The sequence below is a fragment of the Thamnophis elegans genome, chromosome 2 (genome assembly GCF_009769535.1).
Source record: "Thamnophis elegans isolate rThaEle1 chromosome 2, rThaEle1.pri, whole genome shotgun sequence".
In the NCBI taxonomy this organism is placed as follows: domain Eukaryota; kingdom Metazoa; phylum Chordata; class Lepidosauria; order Squamata; family Colubridae; genus Thamnophis; species Thamnophis elegans.
Genome location: NC_045542.1, coordinates 79,375,915 through 79,400,486, shown reverse-complemented (window position 1 = coordinate 79,400,486; position 24,572 = coordinate 79,375,915). Strand labels below are relative to the sequence as shown.

Sequence of the window (24,572 nt, the reverse complement as noted above, 5' to 3'; positions counted from 1 at the left end):
GTAAAAATTAAACTACTAATGTGTTTTCTTCACATTGATATTCACAGGCTAATTCTGACACACAGAAGTTTGAATTATAACATACTTATAATGCGCGATAGGTTTGGAGGGCAGCTCTCTCAAATTTGGCAATCAAAATTTTGGCACATAGCGTAATGAGAATCACAAGAAATGATATGCACATTGAGCCATAAATGTGACTGGATATTTAGACAAGTTACTAACCAGCCTGCGAATATCCCTCTCACTCTCCCACTTGATCTTAGAGATTGCCTCCTGGTGGGACTGATGCTCACTCCGGAGATCCCCGGCTTTTATCTTATCAGCTTGGATCATGTTATTCAGGGCTTCGTCCACCTGCTTCTTGGCAGACTTCAGTTCAGTAATTTCTTGCAAAAGTTTAAGGCGCTCAGAGTCAAATTGTTTCCTGGCCTCTTCACGAGCCTCAATGCTCAGGGCTGTCCGTACTTTATCACTGGTCCCTTCCCGCAATGCATACAGTGCTGACTTGAGTCTCTGGATTTCACTGTCTCTGATTTTCATTGTCCGTGCCATTTCTTGCTCATGCTGTTTGATAAGGTTTTCCCGGACAGCTTGTAGCTCCTTCATCTTCTCCTCATGGAGTTTAGCTTTGAGTTCAGTGATCTGCACTGTCTGTTTGCGTTGCTCTAATTCCCGGATCCGCTTTGTTTCTTGGATTTTTTCCCTTTCAAGTTTGTTCACCTACAGAGTAAGAAGATAAAAAGAAGGCAAAATGGATATCAACAACATTATCACTATCACCCAAAGCCTATAATTACACGGGATCTCCAGATTCATAAATGTTCACACAAGCTGTAATTGGTGCACAATTGCAAATAACTTTTAGTTACCAAAGAGGCTAAAAACCAGTTCAGAAGTGTAACAAAGGCCTATGCTTTCAGCCAAACCTTAATTGAAGAGTGCACATAATAACTGAAATCTATAAATTCATACCTTATGAAAAAGTACAGATTTATCTTTTTATATCTATTTTGGGGGAACTCATACAGAATTATAAGTCTGATCTATAAACTTAAAATGAAATATGCTATTGGTGTTATTTTGTATTCAAATTCAATGAATTTTAGAATGTCAGACTACATAATCCCCAGAAATAATATTTTCTTTAACATTCATTCATTGAAAACTAAATATAAAAGTTGTGTATTCAGAGCATGTAATAATATTTCTCTTCACATGATCAAAAGTTATGATGTGGCAGAACTGAGAAAACAAGACATTACCAAAACAATTATCTTTTCCTCAAAGATCATCTGAGAAACGGTTTCAAATATAGTAAATAGGAGCCTGAGAAACAGTTTGGTTTAATGTTAAATACATTGGACTATAAATCAGAAGGCAGTAAGTTCTGATTTTATCTAAGGTATAAAGTCTGCTGGATGACTTTGGGCCAGTCATCCTTTCCCAACAGTCATAGGAAGAAGAAGGCAATGGCAAACCATTTCCAAAAATGTTGCCAAGAAACCTGCAGAGATTTTGATGTAGTCTCCAGGAGTCAAGACTGATTTAAAGGAACACATATACAAAAGGACACTACTTCACCATTTTTTGCAACAAAAAAGGAACAATATGGTGTTATATCATAACTATTTATTTAAAATAAGTCATTAAAAAAAAGAAATAAGACCTTGAGATCCAGAGTAGGATCAGATCTTTATTCCAGTTTATAAATATTGTCCAAAGCTAGAGAACTGGCTCAGGTTCTCTCTCAGGCTTGAATCCAAATTGAAATATCCAAATATAGAACAAAAGATTGCACCCTACTTAATATTAACTATCTATTTTCTACTGTAGTAACAATAGATATACTCTACTGATTTTTTTTTCCTTGACTCTCTTGAGATTTCAGAGGAGGGATATGTACATGGGCACTTTTGTGTGTGAGAAAGAGTATGTGTATGTTCTGTTTGGTTATTGCTGAATCATCTTAAAATTTGCTGATTTTTCAGTCTTCTACAAATATTTAGATGGTAAAGTTAAGATCTAAATTGGTAATCTTTGGGACTGTTAGAAACATTTGGAATTCTGAACAGATTTTGTGGGCCAAATTTCTCCCCCTCAATCTGGAAAACTGCTGACATCTGCCTGGCCACTACTATACATCTAGCCATTCTGTCTTAACTTTGCTTCCTTTGACTTCTCATACGAGTTCTATATGAGTTAAAACACATTCCTGAAAATCCAAAATATGCGGAAGTTGCTTTTCATATAGTACATCAAGTCAGAATAACAGAATAACAGAGTTGGAAGGGACCTTGGAGGTCTTCTAGTCCAAACTCCTGCTCAGGCAGGGAAACCTATATCATTTAAGACAAATGGTTGTCCAATCTCATCTTAAAAACGTCCAGTGTTGGAGTACCCACAACTTCTGGAGGCAAGTTATTACACTGATTAATTGTTCTCACTGTCAGGAAATTTCTGTTCAGCTCTAGGTTGGTTCTCTCCTTGAATAGTTTCCATCCATTGCTTCTTGTTCTGCCTTCTGGTGCTCTGGAAAATAGGTTGACCCCCTCTTCTTTTGGCAGTCCCTCAAATATTGGAACACTGCTATTGTATTATTTCCACTAGACATGTACAATTCCCAAATCACCATTTATGACTTTAATCATAGGAGAATAATAAATCTAATAAATTGAATTGAATTGAATACTTTAAAAAATCATGGCTAGAGGTTCAGTAGATCTCAAGGAATGTGTCCTGGGAATATTAGTTATCATGAACTCCAAATTGTCTAATCATGAGTTAATTTTAAAAAGTTTATTCCTAGATATATACCTCAATGTGCAAAAGCTACTCAAAATATTGACCATCTGAAAAGTCAGGAATGTTTAAAAGTGATGGAAAATATAAAACAACAACAACTAAATGATGATGAAATGAAAGCAAATTATAAGTTGGTGATTTTTTCCATACAAGTTTTTTTTATTATTATTATGGTAAGGAGTAAAAGTTGGATGAAGAGAAATTAGGGTTCCCAAGTGCTGAAGAGACAGTTATCTGCTTGCCACAGTTCCAATTATTATCTTATTATTATCTTGCTGTCATTTTTTTTAATGCTTTGCCTCATCTAACCATGTGATAAATGTCATATCTAGTCTAGCCTTTAGGTAACAGGTTTTTTTCTTTCATTTACCTGAAATCTGATTACAAGCCTCCTGCAGTATGTATAAATCCCAAACTGAAATTATGACTACAGTTTCCACTCCCTCTTCATCAGCCCAAGAGCAACATACAGTAGATCTTGCTTTCTCCACATGGAGTTCAAAAGAATCATAATGCTTGTCTCAATAAATATTTCATAGTACATTTGAAAATAACATAAAGCCTTTTTGCAAGGTAAGCGGCTTTCAGCAACCTCATGAGGGAAGACCACAAATGCAATGCAGCAATAACAAACACAGTTCAATAATGGAAAATTTCTGGGACACCATTTTGATTTAATGTTAAGACTGACAGATTTCTGTAAACATTGTTGGCTGGGAAAAGGCTTTAATTATATAAGATTTTTCTTTGTCTTTTGAATAATTCAACAAATAAAGCAATAATTAGGGGGAAATGAAAGTTAAGAAGAAATGAGGAAAAAATCTGACAGAAAAATAATGCCACTGATAACTTTAAATAAACTAACTCAGTGTAATATGGGGATGAGGAACCTATGACCTTTTAGATATTTCTGAATTACAATTCTCATAGATACATTCAGCGTGGCCAATGAGGACAAAGGCTGCCAGCTATAGTTCAGAACCACCAGTCATATGAAAGGTTCTTTGCTGTTATACACTGGTCCATGGTAAAATCTTAATGAAAAAGTACAGACGGAAGTTAGAGACAATTGTTGAGTTTTTTTTTTTTTTAAATACATTTTATGCAAGCAAAAATCAGTATTTCACATGAAGGGAATAAGAGAGGAGAAGAGGAATGAAGACATACATGTAGAAGAGAATGTGATTGTCTCTAGTGAGATAAACAGGATAATCAGGAACAAGAATTTTTGACTACTTAAGTTTAGCAATTCAATGGAGGTTCTTGAGATCTATTTATAACTCTAAATAATATAAATATATATTATTTATAATCATATTTTATTTTATTGCCTGTCTTCCATTCCATTCTAATTTCAGCAGGTCCTTGTTTTCTTTTATTCTTCAAATTGTCTCCTAAGACTCGCCCTCTGATTGTCAATATAACTGATACAATAATCAGCCTCTGATTGTCAATACAATTTATATGTTCACTGCTGTGGATTTGGGGATATTCCAGATTATTTTATGTATATATCCTGCCAAACCCTTTGACTCATAGAGGTTTATATTGTACAAATCATTAAAATATTAGAATACAATTAAAGCCATACAGAGTATAACATTGCAACATCAAAATAAATAAACAATAAATAATAATAATAGTCTCAAACACACTGGCAGGTGTCCAACAATCTCTCTTGGAAGATTCTTTAGGTTTTGAGTCAGACAGAGATTGACTAGTATCCTGCTTATATTTTATTTAAAAACTTGTCATAATTCTTCAGTCTCTTTCTCTAGTTCAACTACATTCCAGTCAGAGCTGGAAAATTCACATTTAGCATCACCTGATCTTTGAAACAGTGATGCTTCATAAGCAGCTTCCTCATCTAATTTAAAGAGCTCTGGTGGCAGAGTGGTGAGAACACAGTATTTCAGGCAAACTGTCGGAAATGACTAGGCCAAGCCTGAGGGAGGGATTGAATGATTTATAAGTCATAAGTCCTTTTGTGCTGCTGTAGATCTACGTCCAGCTCATCTTGAATTCCTTTCTATTCTTAAACCCCCACACATTTCCCTTAATGGTCTCTTGGCCAGATTTTGGTTGAGAACTTAAACTTGCAATATATCTTTATCCTCATTTGAACTGTCTGAATCTCCTGATTTTCTGGGTGCTTGACACAAACTTTGCCCACAGCCAGGAGTCTGATCATGACTGGCTCAGGGTTGACTCAGCATAATGAATGCTGATATGCTTTCAGTCTAACTTTTTTCAGAAAGGCCTTATGGACATAAAATGAGGAGATTTCCTGATAGATTATTCTGAGCACCTTGGAAAAACTTTGTACTCTTTTAACAGTCATAAAAGTTTGAGAGATGTAAAAATTTATATCCTTCAATCGTAAGGGATGTAAATTTAGGAAAGGGTTAGGTGTCTGCCAAATGCTACTGCAGGAAGAGACAAGAGGCATATTCTTAAAATAGTCAAGAATGCAAGTAAGGACTGTGACGTTGATGCTATTATACATCTTGGCACAAATGATCTGTCCCAAAAAGATGTACTTTCTATGCAGAATGATTTCCAGACCTTGGGGTATGAACTTAGTAGTGTAGGTTGTAGGCTTATCTTTTCAGATGTTTTACCAGTATGTAAGGAACAAAAAGGGAAGGCCCAGCATGTAGCACAGTTTAATGTGTGGCTAAAGGAGTGGTGTAAAAGGGAAGGCTTTGGCTTTATTAGTCATGATGTCTGCAGCTGGTCCAATGAAAAACTGTACAAAAGAGATGGTTTGCACCCATCCAAGAAAGGGTCTGAGTTACTTGGCATTAAATTCTCAGATTTTCTGGATAAACATTTAAACTGAACAGCAGGGACAGAGAATTAATTGATACAGAACATTTCTGTCCCCAGAAATCTAAAATTCATAGGGTTATCAGTGCATGTAACAGACGTTTGTGCAGGTAAGATTATCACTCCTGCTGTCAAGCAAAACCAAGCATTTAATAGTGATTGCCATACCATGTGCATGAATCATACAAGTGGCAAGAAAATAGGGCAGTCAAGCATAACACAGGTTATGTAGACAGTAAACACAGGGTCAATCAAAATGGACTCAAATGTCTATACACCAATGGACAGAGTATGAGGAATAAACAAGATGAATTAGAAATTCAAGTAAATGACGGAAGATATGATATTGTTGCCATTACAGAAACTTGGTGGGATGAAACCCACAAATGGAACATACAGCTAGGAGGATTTAAATGATTTAAAAGAAATAGACCAAATAAAAGAGGATATGGAGTTGCACTATATATAAGAAATAACTACATCTCTACAGAAATAGAGCATAACAATGATGAGAACTATCTTGAATGCATTTGGATCAATATTAAAGGTTGGAGGGAAATCGCCATAGGTCTATATTACAGGCCATCCAACCAAGCAGAGGAAGTAGGTGAGCTTTTTGCTAACTTTTTGTAAGCTAAGGCTCACAATGAAGAAAGGCTTGCCACAAAAGTAAAAAATAACAAAAAAAGCTTCTTCCAACATGTTAAAAACAAGAAAAAAGTTAAGGAAACAATTGGTTCATTGCTGGGAGAAAGTTTTGGGCCCAGTACTCTTCAACATCTTCATCAATAAATGGGAAACTCATCAAATTTGCAGATGACACCAAGCTGGCAGGAATAGCCAACACTCCAGAAGATAGGCTTAAGATACAGAAGGATCTTGACAAACTTGAACATTGGGCACTATCTAACAAAAAGAAATTCAATGGTGAAGAGAGTAAGGTTCTACATTTAGGCAACAAAAATGAAATGCACAGGTACAGTATAGATGGTACGTTGCTCAATAGTAGTAACTGTGAGAGGGATCTTCGAGTCCTAGTGGACAACCATTTAAATATGAGCCAGCAGTGTGCAGCAGCTGCCAAAAAGGTCAACACAGTTCTAGGCTACATAAACAGAGGGATAGAATCAAGATCACATGAAGTGTTAATACTACTTTATAATGCCTTGGTAAGGCCACACTTGGAATACCACATTCAGTTTTGGTCGCCACGATGTAGAAAAGATGTGGAGACTCTAAAAAGAGTGCAAAGAAGAGCAACAAAGATAATTAGGGAGATGCCTAGACAGGAGATTGGACTAGAAGACCTCCAAGGTCCCTTCCAACTCTGCTATTGTATTGTATTAACAAGGAAAGAAATGGATTAAAAACAATTGTTTAGTTTTCCTTTGTACATTTGAAAAACATTTACAACAAGGGATGATTACAAGCCAAGGCTATAGCTAGAGGCTATAACGCTAGCAGTAGGTTAGATATTCTTCTATATATTTCATTGCTTTCACATGTTCCATACATTTATGTGTTCCTCTTAGTTAATGAGTATGCACCTATTTTCGTGGTATTAGGATTTAAACTAAGTAAGAGTGCATTTATTCATAGTAGTTCTTAATAAAGTCCTTAATAGTATAAGGCTGTGATAGCAAATCTATGGCATGTGTGCCACAGGTGGCACGCAGAGCCCTCTCTGCGGGCATGCAAGCCGTTGCCCCAGCTCAGCTCCACCTTGCCATGCATGCGCAGGGATGGTCACCTTTTTTGGTCCCAGGAGGCTGCAGGGAGGTCTACTAGGCCCAAAACAGGGGGGGGGTCATGTGTGAATGTGTAGGGGAGTGGGGAAAGCATGGGGGTGCATGTGCAGGGAGCATGGAGGGTCATGTGTGCATGCGCAGGGGGGTGGACACAGGGGGTGTCATTGCATTATGGGTGCGGGCTTTCGTCACATGTTAGCATTCACTGGTATAAGGCCTGGTCATCTAAAGGATCATCTGTCTCCTGTGGCTTCTGCCCAGCTGTATGATTAGGCACTGTTGACATACTCTAGGTCCCACCCATTATAGGGACAACTGGTGAATACAGCATGTCTTCTCTGTTAGCGTGCCTGTCTCTGTATGACATCCCCACCCTCAAGGCATCTCTGGCTCCCACCTTACCTGGATTCAAGAGCTCTGAAAACTGTCTCTTTCTTCAATTCTTAGGTTAGAGGGGCAGGTCCTGCATGATAAGATCTTTTAATGGTCATTTTTTTCTCTGTCATTTGGATTTTTATTTGATTGTTTTTGCTATATGTCACCCATAGTTATTGTAGAGTTGGATAGCCAAATAAACAAATAAATGTGAAAGAACAGGAAAGGACAGAATATTTCTGTGTGGCCTTTAAAACATTAGTCATTCTACCCTCTTGGCATTTAGCTTTGGCTCTTTAGACACAGCCACATTTGTTAAGGATTTGGGGAACCTCTTAAACAAAGTTTGTTCAGGAAGCTGCAGTTAAGAAGAAAAGAATGAAAAATGCATGAATGAAGATTTGCTTGGGCAATGTTGGATGCAGCCCAGAAATACAATTTAAGGAAAAAGGATCTCATTTAATCTTTTGTTTCAAAATACATGAGATTGCTATCCATGAGCAGCTTTCTCGTTATTACCAGAATTAAAAACTAACAGTGATGAATAACACAATTTTTTCTCCTCTATTTAAACTTCCACTGACCCAGAGCAATGCACTCCTACATGCAGATTTGGTTGCCCTGGCACTGAAAATATTTCAATCTCTTATAACTAGGAACTCCAAACCTCTTTAGTGGTAAAAACAAAACAAAACAGAGAGATAACATGAAAATCCTATTTCTTTTATATTTAATTCTTAACATAAAAGTTATCTGGGCAGATGAAAATGTAGCATTCATCAAATTAGCTTACTCCAACCCCTGCCTTCTAGAATCTGGGCAATTATCCCATAGCTCTTCAATTAAATAAGCCAATTTCTGTCTGAGTGCTAAAACATTCATATCAATGACAAAAATGAATTGCCATTCAAGATTGCAGCAGAACTTCTATGTGTAGATAATGTACAGAATTATGCACCGATTTCTACTCATTTGACATATTTTTTGTTATTAAAATGGGCTGAAAATTGAACCCTGACACTTATGGAAGGATAAAATTAGAAATGCTCTGGGTTTGTTATCCTGTAGCTACAACTAAAGCACAAGAGCATCTTTCTTTCATCCCAATTGTCCTATGGTGCAAAAAAATGATATCCAGAAAATTGTCCTCTGAGGTAAACAGTAACCTTGATAAATAACCAACCCTTAAAGGTTTTCATGATTAAAGACTGTGCAAGCTAAAAAACTGCTGCTCAATTATGGAGTCTAATGGTGGTTTAGGTTTGCTTCCCCAGAAAAAAGAATGATTACTGACAAAAGATTGAAAAAGTCTGGGTCACAGAAGTCAATGATCTCTCTCTGGAAAAAAGGAGAAGAAAAATCTACTTCAAAAGAGCAAGAACAGTCTCAAAACCAGTTTTGTTGTTTGAAGGACTGAAGATGACAGCCCCTCAAATAAGGTTTCTTACTAAAATAGCATGGTTCCTTCACAAAGCAAAATGAGGTAAAAGAGAATGCAGAGGTGATACAAAGACTGAGTGAGGGAGACGGGGGATTTCTGTAAATGCTGTCTTATTTAACAGCAGCAATAACAACAACAGTGCACAATTGAACACAACCTTTAAGAAAAGATGAGAAATTCAAGCCAGGTGAAGGATTGGACTGTCTGCCTTAAAAATCTGGTGGGAGTGGGATAACATGAATAACAGGTTAATTGAAGAGGAAAGCCTCTCATCGGTTCTTGTTTTAATTGTTCAGCACTCGGAGTCACTGGTTTGAGACCTGCAGCCATACAAATCTAATGAATGAATAAATAAATACATTTCACAAAATCTTCTCCTTATATCATTACTTTATATTTACTGAAAAATTCAGAGGGTGAAGGTTCCTGTCCTTTTATAGCTCTTTCCTTCCTTCAGGGGATGAAAGGAGAAAAGCTATTTCTCTTGCTTTGCATAAAAGGATATGTCACCTATGCCAAAACAAAGGTGACTTTGAAAGTGCTCCAAAAAGAAAATCTCCCAAGGAATTCTCCAGCCACCTTAGATGCCTTAAACTAGTGTTGGTGAACCTTTTCAGCACTGAGTGCTGAAACACGAGTGTGCGTGCGTGTGTGTCCTGGAAATTGGAAGAGCAGTTCCCAGCTGCACATGCGCACGCTGGAAACTGGAAAAGCAGCTGCCCCGAGTGCATGTGCATGCCAGCTGGTCTTCACGCGCACACGCCCAACTGAAACTGGAGGACCAGGTGGCCGGTGCACATGCATGCGCCGGAAACAGGAAGAGCAACATCGGGCCGCTGCTCTTCCAGTTTCCGGCACTCCCTGGCATGTGAAGATCAGCTGGCCTGCACACCACAACCAGGAAGAACAACAGGCAACAGCTGTCTGGAGAGATGGGCCCACATGCCAATCCGGCACACATGCCATAGGTTCGCCATTAAACTTTCCCAGCTGAGTAAACAGGTCAGCTCTGCTTGCTCCGATTGGATGAAATGCAGGAAACCAAAGGCAACTTCTTGAATATTTTGCATGGACATCCAGGGTTCAGCCTCTTCACATATTATTACATGGCCAGCCTTTCCTCAAACAACAGTTTCAGAATGGGACAGAGGAATATTGTACAGAATATTCTGTCAAGCAGAAATGCCCTGCTGTGATGTTTAATTGACACTGAAGTACTTGTTCACCATACAGTAATCTTTATACAACAGTGGGATAATTGTCAAAAGGAAACATTTCCTTCAGACTCATCACAAAAGTCATTTTCTAAAGTATGCAAAATAAAGTCTTAATGAACTAGAAATGCTTTGCAACAAAGTACTTTGGACGGATGAAACAAAAAATGAATTGTTTAGTTGCTACCACAAAAATACATATATTTGGAAAGTAAGGGCAAAGGATTTGAAGAATGTTTGTCAGTCATTAAGCACAGGGGTGACTCAAGATTGTTTGAAGTTATGTGGCACAGGAAATATTGTGCAGATCAGTGGTGGGTTGCTAGCCAGTTTACTACTGGTTCGCTCATGCTCGCGTGCATGCTCACATGGATGTGTAACGCTTCTGCACATGAGCAGAAGCATCCAGGCAGGTGGGCGGAGCCTCCCGCCGCCACCACTACCGGTTAGGCCAAACTGGACCAAACCAGGAGCAGCCCACCTCTGGTGCAGATGTAAAAAGGAATGGTCGAATCAAATATCAATATCTAGAAACTCAATCAGTGAAGAAATTAAAATTAAAAGAAGACAACAATCTGAAAACCTATGGAGAGGTTCCTATACATAGCACAATCAAGGATCTTTAAACATACTTCTGAGCTAGAAGAGTTCTGTAAGGAAAAATGGGAAAAAAACTCCTAAAGTACAAACAGAAAAAATATATTAAATGACTACAAGAAACATTTGAACACTTTTTCTGCAAACAGAGATGTTAAAAAGCAGTTATGCAAAGTGTTCCTGATTAAGGAACCATCACAGAAAAAACCACTGCCTAACCACTTTCCAACCAAGACTGCTAAATATAAACAACTCTATTTACCCTTGCATTGATGATGTTACCCAGACTGGTAATGAAATGTCTGCAAGAAAACAACCAAGCTCAGAGAACATCAAGAATCCCATATTTTGGTTTTCCTAGGAACTATGAGGAAGTGCTGCTTATAGTATATGTGTACTTAGTACAATTTTCCTACTTGTTCTTTATAGGAGATGTGCCCCCCCCTACATTTTTGTTTTGTATGATCCTTTGTATGATCCCTCCCCCCCACACCAAACAGGTAACAAAAACATTCCATTCCATTTTGAATCTTTAAAAAAATCTTCCAATTTTAGACAGAAATCTTTCTGTACTGAGCCACAGTAAAATGACAATAGGTTGAAAACAAGAATGCTCTGGAGACAAGTGTTGACTCAGCTGTAATTCATTGGTTGGGTTCTCTTTTATGTTTTCTCTGGCAAAGGTCAACAATAAATAAAATGTATTTTTCAAGTCTTCTTCCGCTCTTCCAGAATTAAGTGCGGAAACTTTAATTCAAAATTTGCCATGCAACCACTATTTAAATCCCCTGGCACCAGTGCATTACTCACTTTAGACTTCTCTTGATGAAGCTCAATTTGAATATCCGTCAGCTTAGTCCTGAGATCTTCATTGGCTGCTTGTAAGGACATAATCAGTACTTCAGGCTTTTCAGCCTTGCTGCGTCCTTTTTTGGACATGGCTGTTTGCAATTACGAATCTGTGCGTGAGAATCCTTTTTCAAATTGAAATATCCATTTTTTTTTATTTCTTTCCATCCAACATGTTGTGGCATCTGCAAGGTGACATTACATCTTCTCCTTAGCTCCTTGGGCAGTCCTGTCAAAAACGATACAGTATATTTGTTAGTAAAAATGAAATGACTGACAACAAAGAAAAGATCAGTTTAGTTGATTAGTTTGCAAAATTCAAAGCCTGGGACTTCATCCAAGTATCCATTTAGGCATACACTGCTTATCTTTATAGTATCAGCCAAATTAATCTGGGTGATGCTCAGTGGTGGGTTTCAAATTTTTTTGGAACCTACTCTGTGGGTGTGGCCTCCTTTGTGGGAGTGGCTTGCCGGCCATGTGACCTGGTGGGAGTGGCTTGCCGGCCATGTGTTCTCTCTCTCTCTCTCTCTCTCTCTCTCTCCTTCCTTTTGTCTCTCTGTCCCTTTTTTCTTTTTTCTTTCATCTCTCTCTCACTCTTTCTTTCTTTTTTCTTTTTTTCTTTATTTATTTCTTCCTTTCTTTCTCTTTCTCTCTCTCTCTCTGTGTCAGTCAGTCAGTCTGTCTGTCTGTGTGTGTGTGTGTGTGTGTGTCAGTAGTGGGTTTCAAAAATTTTTGGAACCTCTTCTGTAAGTGTGGCCTGCTTTCCGGGTCCACTGGTGGAACCTCTTCTAACCGGTTCGGTAGATTTGACGAACCGGTTCTACCGAATAGGTGCGAACTGGTAGGAACCCACCTCTGGTGTTGCTGTCTATTTGGGTGAATAAATGATTTTGAACATTTGGTCTTTGGAAGAAATATTGCCCCTAATACAAAATGTTTTCTACAGTAACACTTTATTTTTGACTAAAGGAAGGACTAGTGGACTGCCCTGCTGCACCAAAACTAATCTTGTTCCTTTCCACAGGATTATCCCAAATGTGTTTTTTCAAGAGGCAACTGGACTTTCTGCTTTTTCTTTGAAGACGTTTCGCTTCTTATCCAAGAAGCTCCTTCAGCTCTGAGTGGATGGTGGAGAATGGAATGGTATAAAACCTTCCATTCCCCACCATCCAGTCAGAGATGAAGAAGTTTCTTGGATGAGAAGCGAAACATCTTCAAAGAAAAACCAGTTGTCTCTTGAGAAAGCTCCTTTGGGACAACCATAATGTGGATGACTGAGAATCTTCATAGACACTCAGCATGGGATTAGCAATACTTTACTTCTAGTATTAATAGGGAAATAGAAACAAACAAACAAACAAAACAAAACAATTGATGGCTTCTGTGTCCATATATTTTCTTTTTTCATATGTACAATAAATCAAATTGCATTTGTGTCCATGAGGTCTCTAAATGTAAGAAAGCCAGTTTGGTATAGTGGTTACACTAGGTGACTATGAGTTCTCATTCTGCCTTAGGCGCAAAGTCTGCTGGGTGAGCTTGGGCCAGTCACTTTATATCAATCCTAGAAATGAGGCAATGGCAAACCACTTGACAAAGTGCTTTCCCAAGAGAACTTTAGGATCTGTAGGATCTTATCTCGGCAGTCTTCAAGAATCAGACATGATTGAATGGCAGGGAAAAAAATATCTATGAATGCAGCAACTTTCTATAACATTGAATCTATTTCAGCATTGCTTTTAAGCCTCGTATGGAATCTTCTCATTGTATCAATTTCACAGCTGAAGTAGAATTCAAAAAGGCCCACCAAGGAAATAAATATGGTTTTCAGTTACCAAAGATTGTTAAATACAATTTGGATTGATGAAGTTTTTTAAAAAAAAATATATTTTCATCCCTTGATTTTCATTGACAGTCATTTAGCTTTCAGTAAATTATTTGATAGACTCAATCGATTGTAGGCTTGATGAAAGACTGAATCCAGATCTGTGATTTGTAAGAAACCAGCTACATTTACTTGGCATTTTAAAGATATACAGAATGTGTGTTTTTCTATGCACCATCTATGCATGCAGCTGAAGCAATGGATGTACTGATAAAGGGAAGCAATGAAGAAACAGGATGGGAGAAGAAGGATGAAGGCCAAAAGAGCTTTGCACATCCCAGTTTCTTAACTATGGGGCTTATGTACGCTTTTCTATACATTTCCTCAAGTAGAACTAGTCATGTTCCTTTGAAGGATTACAGTTACTAGCTGGGACATCTGCCACAAGGAGGAAAAGAGGGCTGTGACATGTGTGCATTTTGACGTCATACAAGGCTTGCTGCTGCTGATTATCACTAATAACTTAGAGCACTGTTCTATTCCAGGGGTGTCAAACTCATGTTGTCGTGGTGGCTTTACATGATGTACCAGGACTCCCCCCTCCCTTTAATAAACTGGGCATGGGCTTGGCTAGTGCATGACACATCTGGCCTGCGGGCTGGGGTTCACCAACAAAAGGGCGAACGACAAAACCGTGCCCGACTAAACCACGTTGCTGACATCATCAACAGCGTGACAACAGCGCGGAGAAAGAAGCACGCTGTAAACCCTAAACCTAAACTTAACCCCTAACCCTAACCCTAACCCTAAACCTAACCCTAAACCTAACCCTAAACCTAACCCTAAACCTAACCCTTAACCTGATCCTAAACCTAACCCTAAACCTAACCCTTAACCTAACCCTAAACCTAACCCTTAACCTAACCCTAAACCTAACCCTAAAGCTAGCCCTTACCTTAAGTTAAATCGGCTTTCTTTCTCCGCACTATTTATAGCGCCCTTCTTTCTCCAGGCTGGCTGTTGTCACCGCATTGATGACATCAGCATCACGGTTAAGTCGGGCACGGTTTTGTCGTTTGCCCTTTTGTCGGGCTGGGAATTTGACAGCCCTGTTCTATTCCTTTAAAAGTTTGTAGTCGAGATAGGAGTGGGTTTTTTGGCACAGTTCAACCTTAGTTTTCTTAGTGACATGAACCACTTCTATTTGTTACAAACACAGCTCAAGGGGAAGATGAAGAGAAAGTATACTTGCTGTGTCTTCCCCTAGAAAGAGATTTTAAACAAGGGAAAGGCATTCAGATATTCTATAAATATGGTGTAGCATGAGGGACTTACATTATTACATTGACATATTATTGTCTTGGGGAAACAACATACGTTACAACAGGTTTTTTTTTCCAGGCTGCACTTGAGAAGGAGGCACGCCCCAAACACTGGGAAAGGAGAAAATTAAATGAGATATGATTTATGTTCAATTTACATAGTATTAAGTTTAGTTACTATGATAACATGAATCCCTTGTATTTAATTACTTTCCTCATCTGACACATTACAATTATAATTCTGTGGTTACTTTTATAGAGGATTTTGAAGGCTTATAGCTCTGAGTTTCATTTTATTATGAACCCCTATTTTATTGTGCTAGGCCAGTTTGTCCTGTATACTTTGTAATGGAACTGCTGCTTGCAAAGGATTTATATTAAATGAGCAGTCATGATGTCAGAATAGAAATTTTTCAATCATTTGGAAAGAAATTCATACTGTATGACCGTGATGGCAAACCTATGGCATGCATGCCAGAAGCGGCACGCAGAGCCCCCTCTCTTGGCACGCTAGCCATCGCCTGTTGCTTTTCCAGGTTATGGCATGCACATGCACCCTGGCCAGCTGGTCTTTGCATGTGCAGGAGCACCAAAAAGCAGAAGAGCAGCTCCCTCAGGTGCATGCGTGTGCTGAGAAGCTGCTCTTCTGGTTTCCGGTGCACGCATGTGCGCTGGCAGCTGCATGCACACCAGAAACTGAAAGACTAGGTGACCTGAACGCATGCGCCTGCCGGAAACCAGAAGCTCATCTTCCTGGTGCGTGCATGTGCACCAGGGAGCTGCTCTTCCGGTTTCTGGTGCTCCCCCCTACACATGCTCCTGTTTCAGCACTTGGTGCTGAAAAGGTTTGCCAACACTGCTCTATGAGAAGCTTGCTTGATTAAACTAATTTAATCCTTATACTGATGTAGCTGAAATACACTGAATTTAAGTTGATCACTCAAGAAAAAAGAGTGGATAGAAATATATGCTCTCTCTCACACACATAGACAAAAATCCTATACAGTGCCCCGCTTCTGCAGTTTGTTAACTGTTTGTCAGCTTCAATTTAAATCTAGAAGATTTCCCCCTCTCCAGTAAATATGGATATACAGTACATGTAAAAGTAAGTGCCTCCATTAATTGATGTACTGACTGCATGTTGCAACTACCGTAACTTACAAGTGCAACATAAATATCCTTGCAGATAAAAAGGCTGCAGTGAGAAGAAAGGGGAAGGGGTGAGAATATGGAGAGAGGAGAAGGGAAGACGGAACCACAGAGAGAAGGTCAGGGAGAAGAGATACTCCTTTTGGGCATTACTAAGAGGGCTCAATTTACCTACTACCAGGCAGTGTTAACTAACAGCTATTTATCTCAGTGAATATAAGATCCAATTATCAGGTAACCAGAGTTGGGAGGGGGGAAATTTCCCCTCACTATTTGCAGAATTCAGTAAATTTAATTACTTAATGGTAAGCAATTGTAGCACTTTCCTGTTAGCAATCCTTTCCACCCGTGAAAATGTGCTGGCAGCCAATGCTTAAATCTCAGATACCAGAAAGCAAATCAAAAGACCTCCATATTTGTTCTATTTTTTTTTGAACAATTGGGCTGGAAACAACAGAGCTTTTTATGTCTGAAAAACTGTTTGAAAATCTCTGCCGGAGAGACACTTGTCACAGTTCTGTTACTGTCAACCATCAATATATCCCATTATGGTTAATTAAATGTGCAAAGCCATGCCTTTGTTCATATTAATTCTAGTGTTGATTTTGTTGCTAGAGAACCCGTGTTTCTGAAGTATGATAGGAGTATCTCTATCAGTTTCTTGTACAGTGTCTTTTTTTCCTGATTTAGTGTTTTGCAGTGTTATGGTCTATAATATTAAAGCAATATTGTCTCTCTCTTCCTCATGCTCCTCCACAAATATATTCAGAGTATAAAAGAGAAACAGAAGCAAAAAACAAGATGAATTTTTCGTAGATCTGTGATTCCTTGTGCGATGGAAAGGGAAATACTGTACAAAGACACCAGAGTATAAAGGAACAATGGGAAACAAAGGACAATTCCTCCAAGTGATGCTTATTTAAAGCTAGTGGTTTCAGCAGCATCACAAAACTCCATCACAGCAGAAGGTTCTCCCCACAATTTAAATATCCCAACACTGCTGCAGATGGCACACAGTGCCAACTGCATTCCTGCAATATAAATATTGCTTACTGTGCTGGATGGGCTTTTTTAAGGTCAATCTACTATAGGGGAACATTGGCCCATAAAAGACAGATGTTTTTGCTTCTGCAATAAGATAGTTTGGCTATTTGTGCCGGAGGGCATAAAAATGCTGATTAAAGAAGTTTGCCACACAGATGGAATGTTTCAGGGATACCCAGACAGAATGAAGACAAGTGAAAGTACACATATGAATGCAGATTTACTGGAGAAAGAGAAGAACTGCGGGGGAAGAGGGGGAGGGAGGAAAGGAGAGAGAGAAAGAAATGGAGACCAGCTTGGACATTGTCTGGATTAAGAAGGTTCATGTCAGATATTGGGGAACCAGGACATTGAAAAAAAAACCTGTTTATGATCCTGTAGTCCCTATTGGTTAAAGTGTTTGGGCAACTGGATGGAGCTGAGTGTTTACTACCCGGATGCCCTTCCTGACACCTATGTGGAGTTCGCAGCAAATATTCTTTTTTTGTTTTGCACCCTAGGAGAGAAACTTCTGCTGTACCTAGGATTGAATTGTCAACCTTGCAAATGGGATGTGAGTATCTTCACAACTAGACCGCCACGCTGCTCTGCATAGCAAACCCCTATGTTATATAAATATGTATTGCTCCGTATAATGCTGAAATCCCTGGACTGTAATGGGCTATAAATGGAATACCTAAATAATATTTGTTAACATACATTTTAATGTATGTATCACTTTCAGGAATGTATAGTTTGTATGCCATATTACATATTACTAAAACTGTGAATGACAACTAATGGAAAAACACATGAAAATCAATTATGCTGAGGCCAACCATGTGGAATATGGAATGTGCCCAATGATCGCAGTATGTCAACTGCAAATTTTTGGCAGATTTGTGATAAAACGTAAAATAAGCTGGCTGCTCATTATGGACACAATTAACTGTTTTTGCTTTCTTTCTCATGCATAAAAGGAACATGTGGTTTGTGTATCGGAGTAGCTTCAGGCAAAAACTTTCCTGAAAACAATGGTAAAAATAAGCAGGAAGGTCCCCCTCAACCTCCTGCAGTGGAACGTATCTTTTCTGAAGACTGCAAAGCGTTTGCAAGGGTGATCAGATACCGTAAGTGTTATTCTAATCCATATTGCACAGGAAAGTACTATATTTTTTCCTAATTACATAAAATTTGGAGTTGAGAATAAATCGTAGACAATAGAGATGGAGAAGAGAATTGCACTCACTTTTGTTTAAAAAAAAAAAAAGGAAGCAGCAGTGTGTTTGCTGTAACTGTCCATTAATGGGTAGTAAATTCAGCTACCATCTATCTTGAAGAGATGTTGACTACATAGCAAGCTAGAAATCCACACTGCAGATATGTGACTACTTATAGTGCACTCTGCAAAATATGAATTTGGTTTAGAATGGCCTTATTCAGACCACAGGGATTCCTTCAGAGAAGCCAGGCACTTTTCTGCTCAAAGAGATTTACCTGCTTTCCACTACTGTTATTTCACTGCCCCATCATTTTTCAGTAAAGTAGCCTTAATGTCTGTCCCCCCTCCCCTCATAAAAAATAAAATAAAATTGGGGTTTAAATGTGGGTTGAGATGAAGGGAAATCATAGTCTCCTCAGGAATAAGCCTTACCCCCTGAGGAGTAAGTATTCACAAATGGGGTGCCCCAAAGCCCTAGGTGGAGAAGATGTAGAAAGCTGAAGAAAATTCACCACTGAACATTCTGCTATTCCCCCCAGTCTTTAAAGGTTTGCTGCACAGGGAGTTAAAGCCTCGAAGGATATTAACCTCCAATCCTGGAGTCGGTTGATCTCTTTGGTTAAAATGGTTGCCTGGTTTCTGGTTTGAGCTACTGAAGCTCCAGTGGGAGACATTATTTGTTTTAAAGCCTTGTCCCCTGAGAGCTTGAAGCAACAGATATGACTAAAACTATCTTCCTCTCTTATCCTTTGGTATTTCTGTGCCTTCCTACATTTGTCGCTGCTCCCTGCTTCTTTATTTTGAGCTGTCCTGCACCTTGCTATTCATTCGTGTATATAAAAGGTAAATTCAATGGAAAAACAACTGCATATGGGACGCTAGGAAACAAACCATTTTCATTGAAGAATTTCTTATGAAGGAAAGGAGCTTTTTAAAGTTTTGGAGAGTTTGAAATTTTGTTTATTTATATGGGATTCCCATATACTGGGCAATATGGTGTCACGTCCATACACTGAACCCTTTCAGAATTTAAGGTAGCTCCAGTATTATGGTCATTTTCACTTCTCAAAGCCTCAGTTTGAAGCTGATCCATGGTCATCGTCATTGTCACCAATCTTGTGACAAGCTTGGGATTAAGGAACAAAGAACTTAGAGTGATCATTGGCTGCTTACAGCTGGTCAGGAGGGGTGGGGGAGAAGGAAAAGCTTCTTTCATAGACATGAGAAATAAAAAAATGACAAACACATCCTCATTCTTTGTTTTGGATGCGGGTAATGTGCAGAAGGATCGAACCATTGTTCCCCATGAAGATTCACCTGTGCAGTGTCTAGACAAACCTCAGTCACTGGGGGAATGCAGCAAGAGGCCCTTCTCCTGGGGAATTGTCTGCCCATAAGTTTTATGAATCGTGTCATTTCAGTGTAGCAAGATAAAAATTCAACCTAAATTGAGTGTGGGTGCTACACAGAGCTTTAAAAAAGGTTTATGTCTCCAGCATTGCTAATATTGTTGGGTGCTACACAGAGCTTTAAAAAAAGGTTTATGTCTCCAGCATTGCTAATATTGTTGGACAACAGAGCATGGAAGCTGTTTTCAACCAAGAATATTTGTATGGCGGTAAGAATTTACCATACTAAACAACATACTTGTTTAGTATGTTTAATTTGCAATCAAGGGAAAAAAGAGATTGATCGATTTGCTTTTTACAGCTCTATTCTCCCCTGCTTTTCATGTTTATTTTTCTGCTGTTGTAAAGTTTTAAAATGTAAGGTTTTAAATTAAAACATAATTACTCAAGGCTAAGTTATTAGTGGAAGAGGTTAAAATCAGGTTCCTTTGCTGAATACATACTGAGTATGTTTCTCATTATTACAGAATATAATTAACCTGTTCCTCAAACTGAAATTTCGAATTAAAGTAAATTTGGAATCCAACTATTTCTTATTCATGGATTGCTTTATTTGACCAAGAGTCATTTACTGGAAGATTGTTTTCATCAGATAAGTTGCTAACATGAAATCCATGTAAGATTTTAACTTTTGGTGAAATAATAAGAAGCAGAGAGAAAACCATTGTAGAGTATTAGCAGTTATAGTCAAGATAGATTCTATAGGCCAAATTTTTAAAAAAAAACCTGAACCAAAACAAAGATAAGACTGTGAATATGCTATTTAGGACTAGGCATGCATTTTAACATATAGTGTGAATGTTGTTCAAAAATAAAAGGAAATGTTAAGACAGCATGAGGACAATACAGTAGCATTAGTATGTTCTAAAATTTCCCATGACAGTAGGTTATCTTTACAGGTTTAAATAGATTTTAAATCTAAATATTAATTAAGACGTATGAACAATGATGCTTGAAGTTGATTATTTTCAAACAAACCTGAAAGATAAATAATCCCAGCCAATTGCCATAAAATAGCTATCACACCTTTATTTTTTGGAGCATAATTTCTGGTCCAAAGTGTTAAAGGTATATGCAGTACTGTAGCATATTGTACTATATTATACATTAAAAACCAAAATAATTTAAAATTAAAATTGTTTTAAAATGTAAAAATATGATGCAATGTGATGTGATAAGATAGGGTAGGATACACTAGGGTAGGATATGATAAGATAAGCTAGGACGCTGTGCTATGCTGTGCTATGCTATGCTATCACCCATCTCCTCCTATTATGACTGCAAGACTATAACTTTGTTGCTTGTATCCTTACAATTTATATTGATATTGATTGTTTCCTGATTGCTTATTTGTACTCTATGACTATCATTAAGTGCTGTACCTTATGATTCTTGACGAATGTATTGTCAATGTATGTACACTGAGAGCATATGCAACAAAGACAAATTCCTTGTGTGTCTAATCACACTTGGCCAATAAAGAATTCTATTCTATTCTATTCTATTCTATGCTATGCTATGCTATGCTATGCTATGCTATGCTATGCTATGCTATGCTATGCTCTTACATATGAATTTTATATTTAGAGTCTTTCTTAAATGCTTGCTTAGTTGGAGCTTAATTGTGGCAGCCCCTGTATATTATTCAGCTCAGCTTCTTTCAGTGTCCCCAGCTGGGCCACAGGATGCAATTTACAGTCTCAGCTACAAATATGTCTCTCTTGGCATAAAAGGCCAAGAAACATGACATGGGCTGTATGTTATCATCCCTCACTGTTAGCGCTTCATCCTTCAATGCCTCTTGTTAAAAGATCTCTGAGAGTTCCCATTATAGATCTATTTCCTGGGGCAGAAAATGCTTCTGGTACCATTTTTATCAGGCCAGTAACTACATCCTGGATAACCATTAAATCCTGGATAAAGTGAGGCAATTGAAAAATTCTGAGAATGTATTTGCTACAGGCAGCCAGGGAGAAAAGACTTCCCTCAAATTTCTCACTTCAAAAGCATTAGATTTCCCAATGATTTATCCAGTTCCAAAACTGTTATATTATTAAGACATAGCTTAGTCAGGGGTGTCAAACTCAAGGCCGTGGGCTGGATTTGGCCTGAGGGGTGCTTAGATTTGGCCCACAGGGCCGCCTGGGAAACAGTGAAGGACAGGCCCACACTGGCTCTGCCAGCAAAAATGGAACTTGGGAGGGCTGTGTGCAACCCTCCCGAGCTCCATTTTTTCTGGCAGAGGGTTGCAGGAGGCCATCACAACTGAAAACGGAGCTCGGGAGCCCATTTTCACTGGCACAGTGCTCAGGCCACCACAGGCACCCCCAACACAAGTGACATCAAGCTGGCCATGGCCATCCTGGCCATGCCCGCCCCAGCCCCCAAGGTCAAACACAAATCGAGTTTGATACCACTGGCTTAGGCGGTCAGGTCTAAAGGTCCCCATTTCTCTAAAAGTTTGGAAACCTGCTTCAAATTTATTTTCCGTACCAGAATCTTTGTTTCATAATAATAGTAATTTTGTTCATCAAAATGTATAAAATTGTCTGCCTTTTCTCCTTGGGGCAAAACTTTCCTGGTAAATCTTTGTTGTAAACCTGGGTTTACTAATTTTAATCTAAGACTGAAAGGTCACAACACCCAATTATCTTTGCAAGTTTGGACCATTTGAATATGGATTTACCCTCCTCATGTGACTGTTACTCTACTCCTTTAAGGAACTACAAATAGTACATAATAACTGTGGAGAAACTCCAATTTATGAATCATCCCAATTCCTTTAATTATCTTGTTGTCATGACTATATATATAAAATGATATATATATAATTATATATATAATATTTTGCATGCACTGGTAGAAAAAAGATAGGTACTGTATGCTCATTTTTCAGTTGCAATTATGAAGATATGCATCCAAATTTGCCTTTGTAATTAAGCTTATGCCATAATGCCTGCAATTTGTTTAAAACCACTGTAACACTGCCATCTTACCCATCCTAAATTTATTACTTCAATTTCGGGGCATATCTTAAATTTATAGTCTGTACTTGTATATAAATGAAACTATGTTCCATACGTTTATTTATATTATTCTGTTGGAAGCATGTTGAAAATTAAATTTTCTCATTGAATCTGCTACTGTTCTCTGTGATTACTTTTTTTTTAGGTTCACAAACTTTCCATGAGCTGTTAAAAACCATCTCAGACCCAAAGGAAAGCTGGACTCTTTGTTTTATGCCATACAAAACATTGGTTCCTTTTACTTCCCACTTGAAAGCATTGCTTCAAGCAATACAAGTGCCAGAATAGATTCTGCTAAGCAAGCAAACGCTTGCTTTCATCAGCCACTGAAGATATGCTCTGATTCTAAAAAGATCTTTCTAGAAAGCGATGCTTCCATGTTTGTGGCAAGAGGGCCTAGAGGTCAGGCGATTTCATGTAGAGTACATATAAATAGTTCCACATGATCTGGAGCTTTCCATTGTCAGACCAAAGCTCAGAGGGGAGCAATTGCATGTAGAACTAGCCTTTTAGTTGCAGTCCACTGGAGTGTAAGATGGAGATGTCTCTTATGCCCACAGCACAATTAAGAGAGAACAGCAGCTTCTCATAAGTTCCCATGTGTTGAACCTGTAGCAATGATGCTTTTCAGAATTGATCTTCTGTATCATAAGTGTATAAAGCAATCACTGAAAAACAGAGAGCAATGATGCATGCATGTTTTATCAATGAAGCACACAGATTAATATTTCTCTTTGTGCATTAGCCATCTCTTTGTTTTATCAGCTTATTGAGATACAGTATATTCATTCCTACTCTCAGCTGTCTTCTCTTATCAACAACTATTTCCAACAGTTTGGCGGCCAAGCTGTGATTAGTAGCAGCCTGACCCATTTGTCAATCACTTCCATAATTAATGGAACTGGAATTGATTCTTCTGAACTAACTCAGACATGCTAAATGTTTTTCTTTTTCTCCTTGCCAAGGTCATAGACGAAAGAATCCCCCACTGATAGACATTGAGTTTTACTTTTAGCACTTAGCATTTAGACTTATATATCACTTCACAGTCCTCTAAGTGTTTTAAACAGTTAGTATATTGCCCCTAACAATCTGGGTCCTTATTTTACCAACCTTGGAAGGATGGAAGGCTGAGTCAACCTTGAGCCGGTGAGAATTGAACTGCTGAATTTGCGGCAGTTGGGAGTTTGCAGAATTAGCCTGCAATACTGCATTCTGACCACTGCACACTCTACTTTTGCAAACACTTCATGATAAGTCAAGAATAAAAATCTGATGCTCCACACAGGACCATTATACAAGGAAATCTCAACAGGTAAAGGAGTTAGGCAAAGCTGTGTCTTGGCCCTGTTTTTGTTTAAACCTTATATAAATCTAGTGTCAGTTCTAGCTAAATTGGCAAATTACCTTACCACCACCATCAGCACAAATGACATACATACATATTTTGACTTTTCAATACGCACATTATTTTGCAATTTTGGCAGGCTGAGGAGAGTTTTTCAATTCCCTGCAGAGTTCTTCAATGAAGAAATTCAAGGGATCAATTATTCCTGGTCTTTGCAAACTACCCAACATTTCATAGATGGACAGGTTAAATCATTAAACTATTTTGGAATAATGTGTCATGTCAAAAGGATCAGGATATTTAGAATGCATAAAATTATTGATGGACTCTTTCCAAATTCAGGTATTACAAAGTGTAGCAAATGCTGTTCTTTGGTTGTAAGCCAAT

General features: G+C 38.3%; 1 protein-coding gene across 2 annotated transcripts in view; it reads right to left on the bottom strand.

The window, feature by feature from the left end:
• JAKMIP2 (janus kinase and microtubule interacting protein 2) overlaps positions 1-11,948 on the bottom strand; it is a 45,376-nt gene extending 33,428 nt beyond the window's left edge. For both annotated transcript variants that reach the window (XM_032211223.1, XM_032211224.1), the window contains exons 1-2: positions 11,820-11,948; positions 226-723 (exon numbers count right to left, since the gene is read on the bottom strand). In XM_032211223.1, the coding sequence (XP_032067114.1) occupies positions 226-723; positions 11,820-11,948 (627 nt within the window). The remainder of the gene's footprint in view (positions 1-225; positions 724-11,819) is intronic.
• Positions 11,949-24,572: the final 12,624 nt, after the last annotated feature.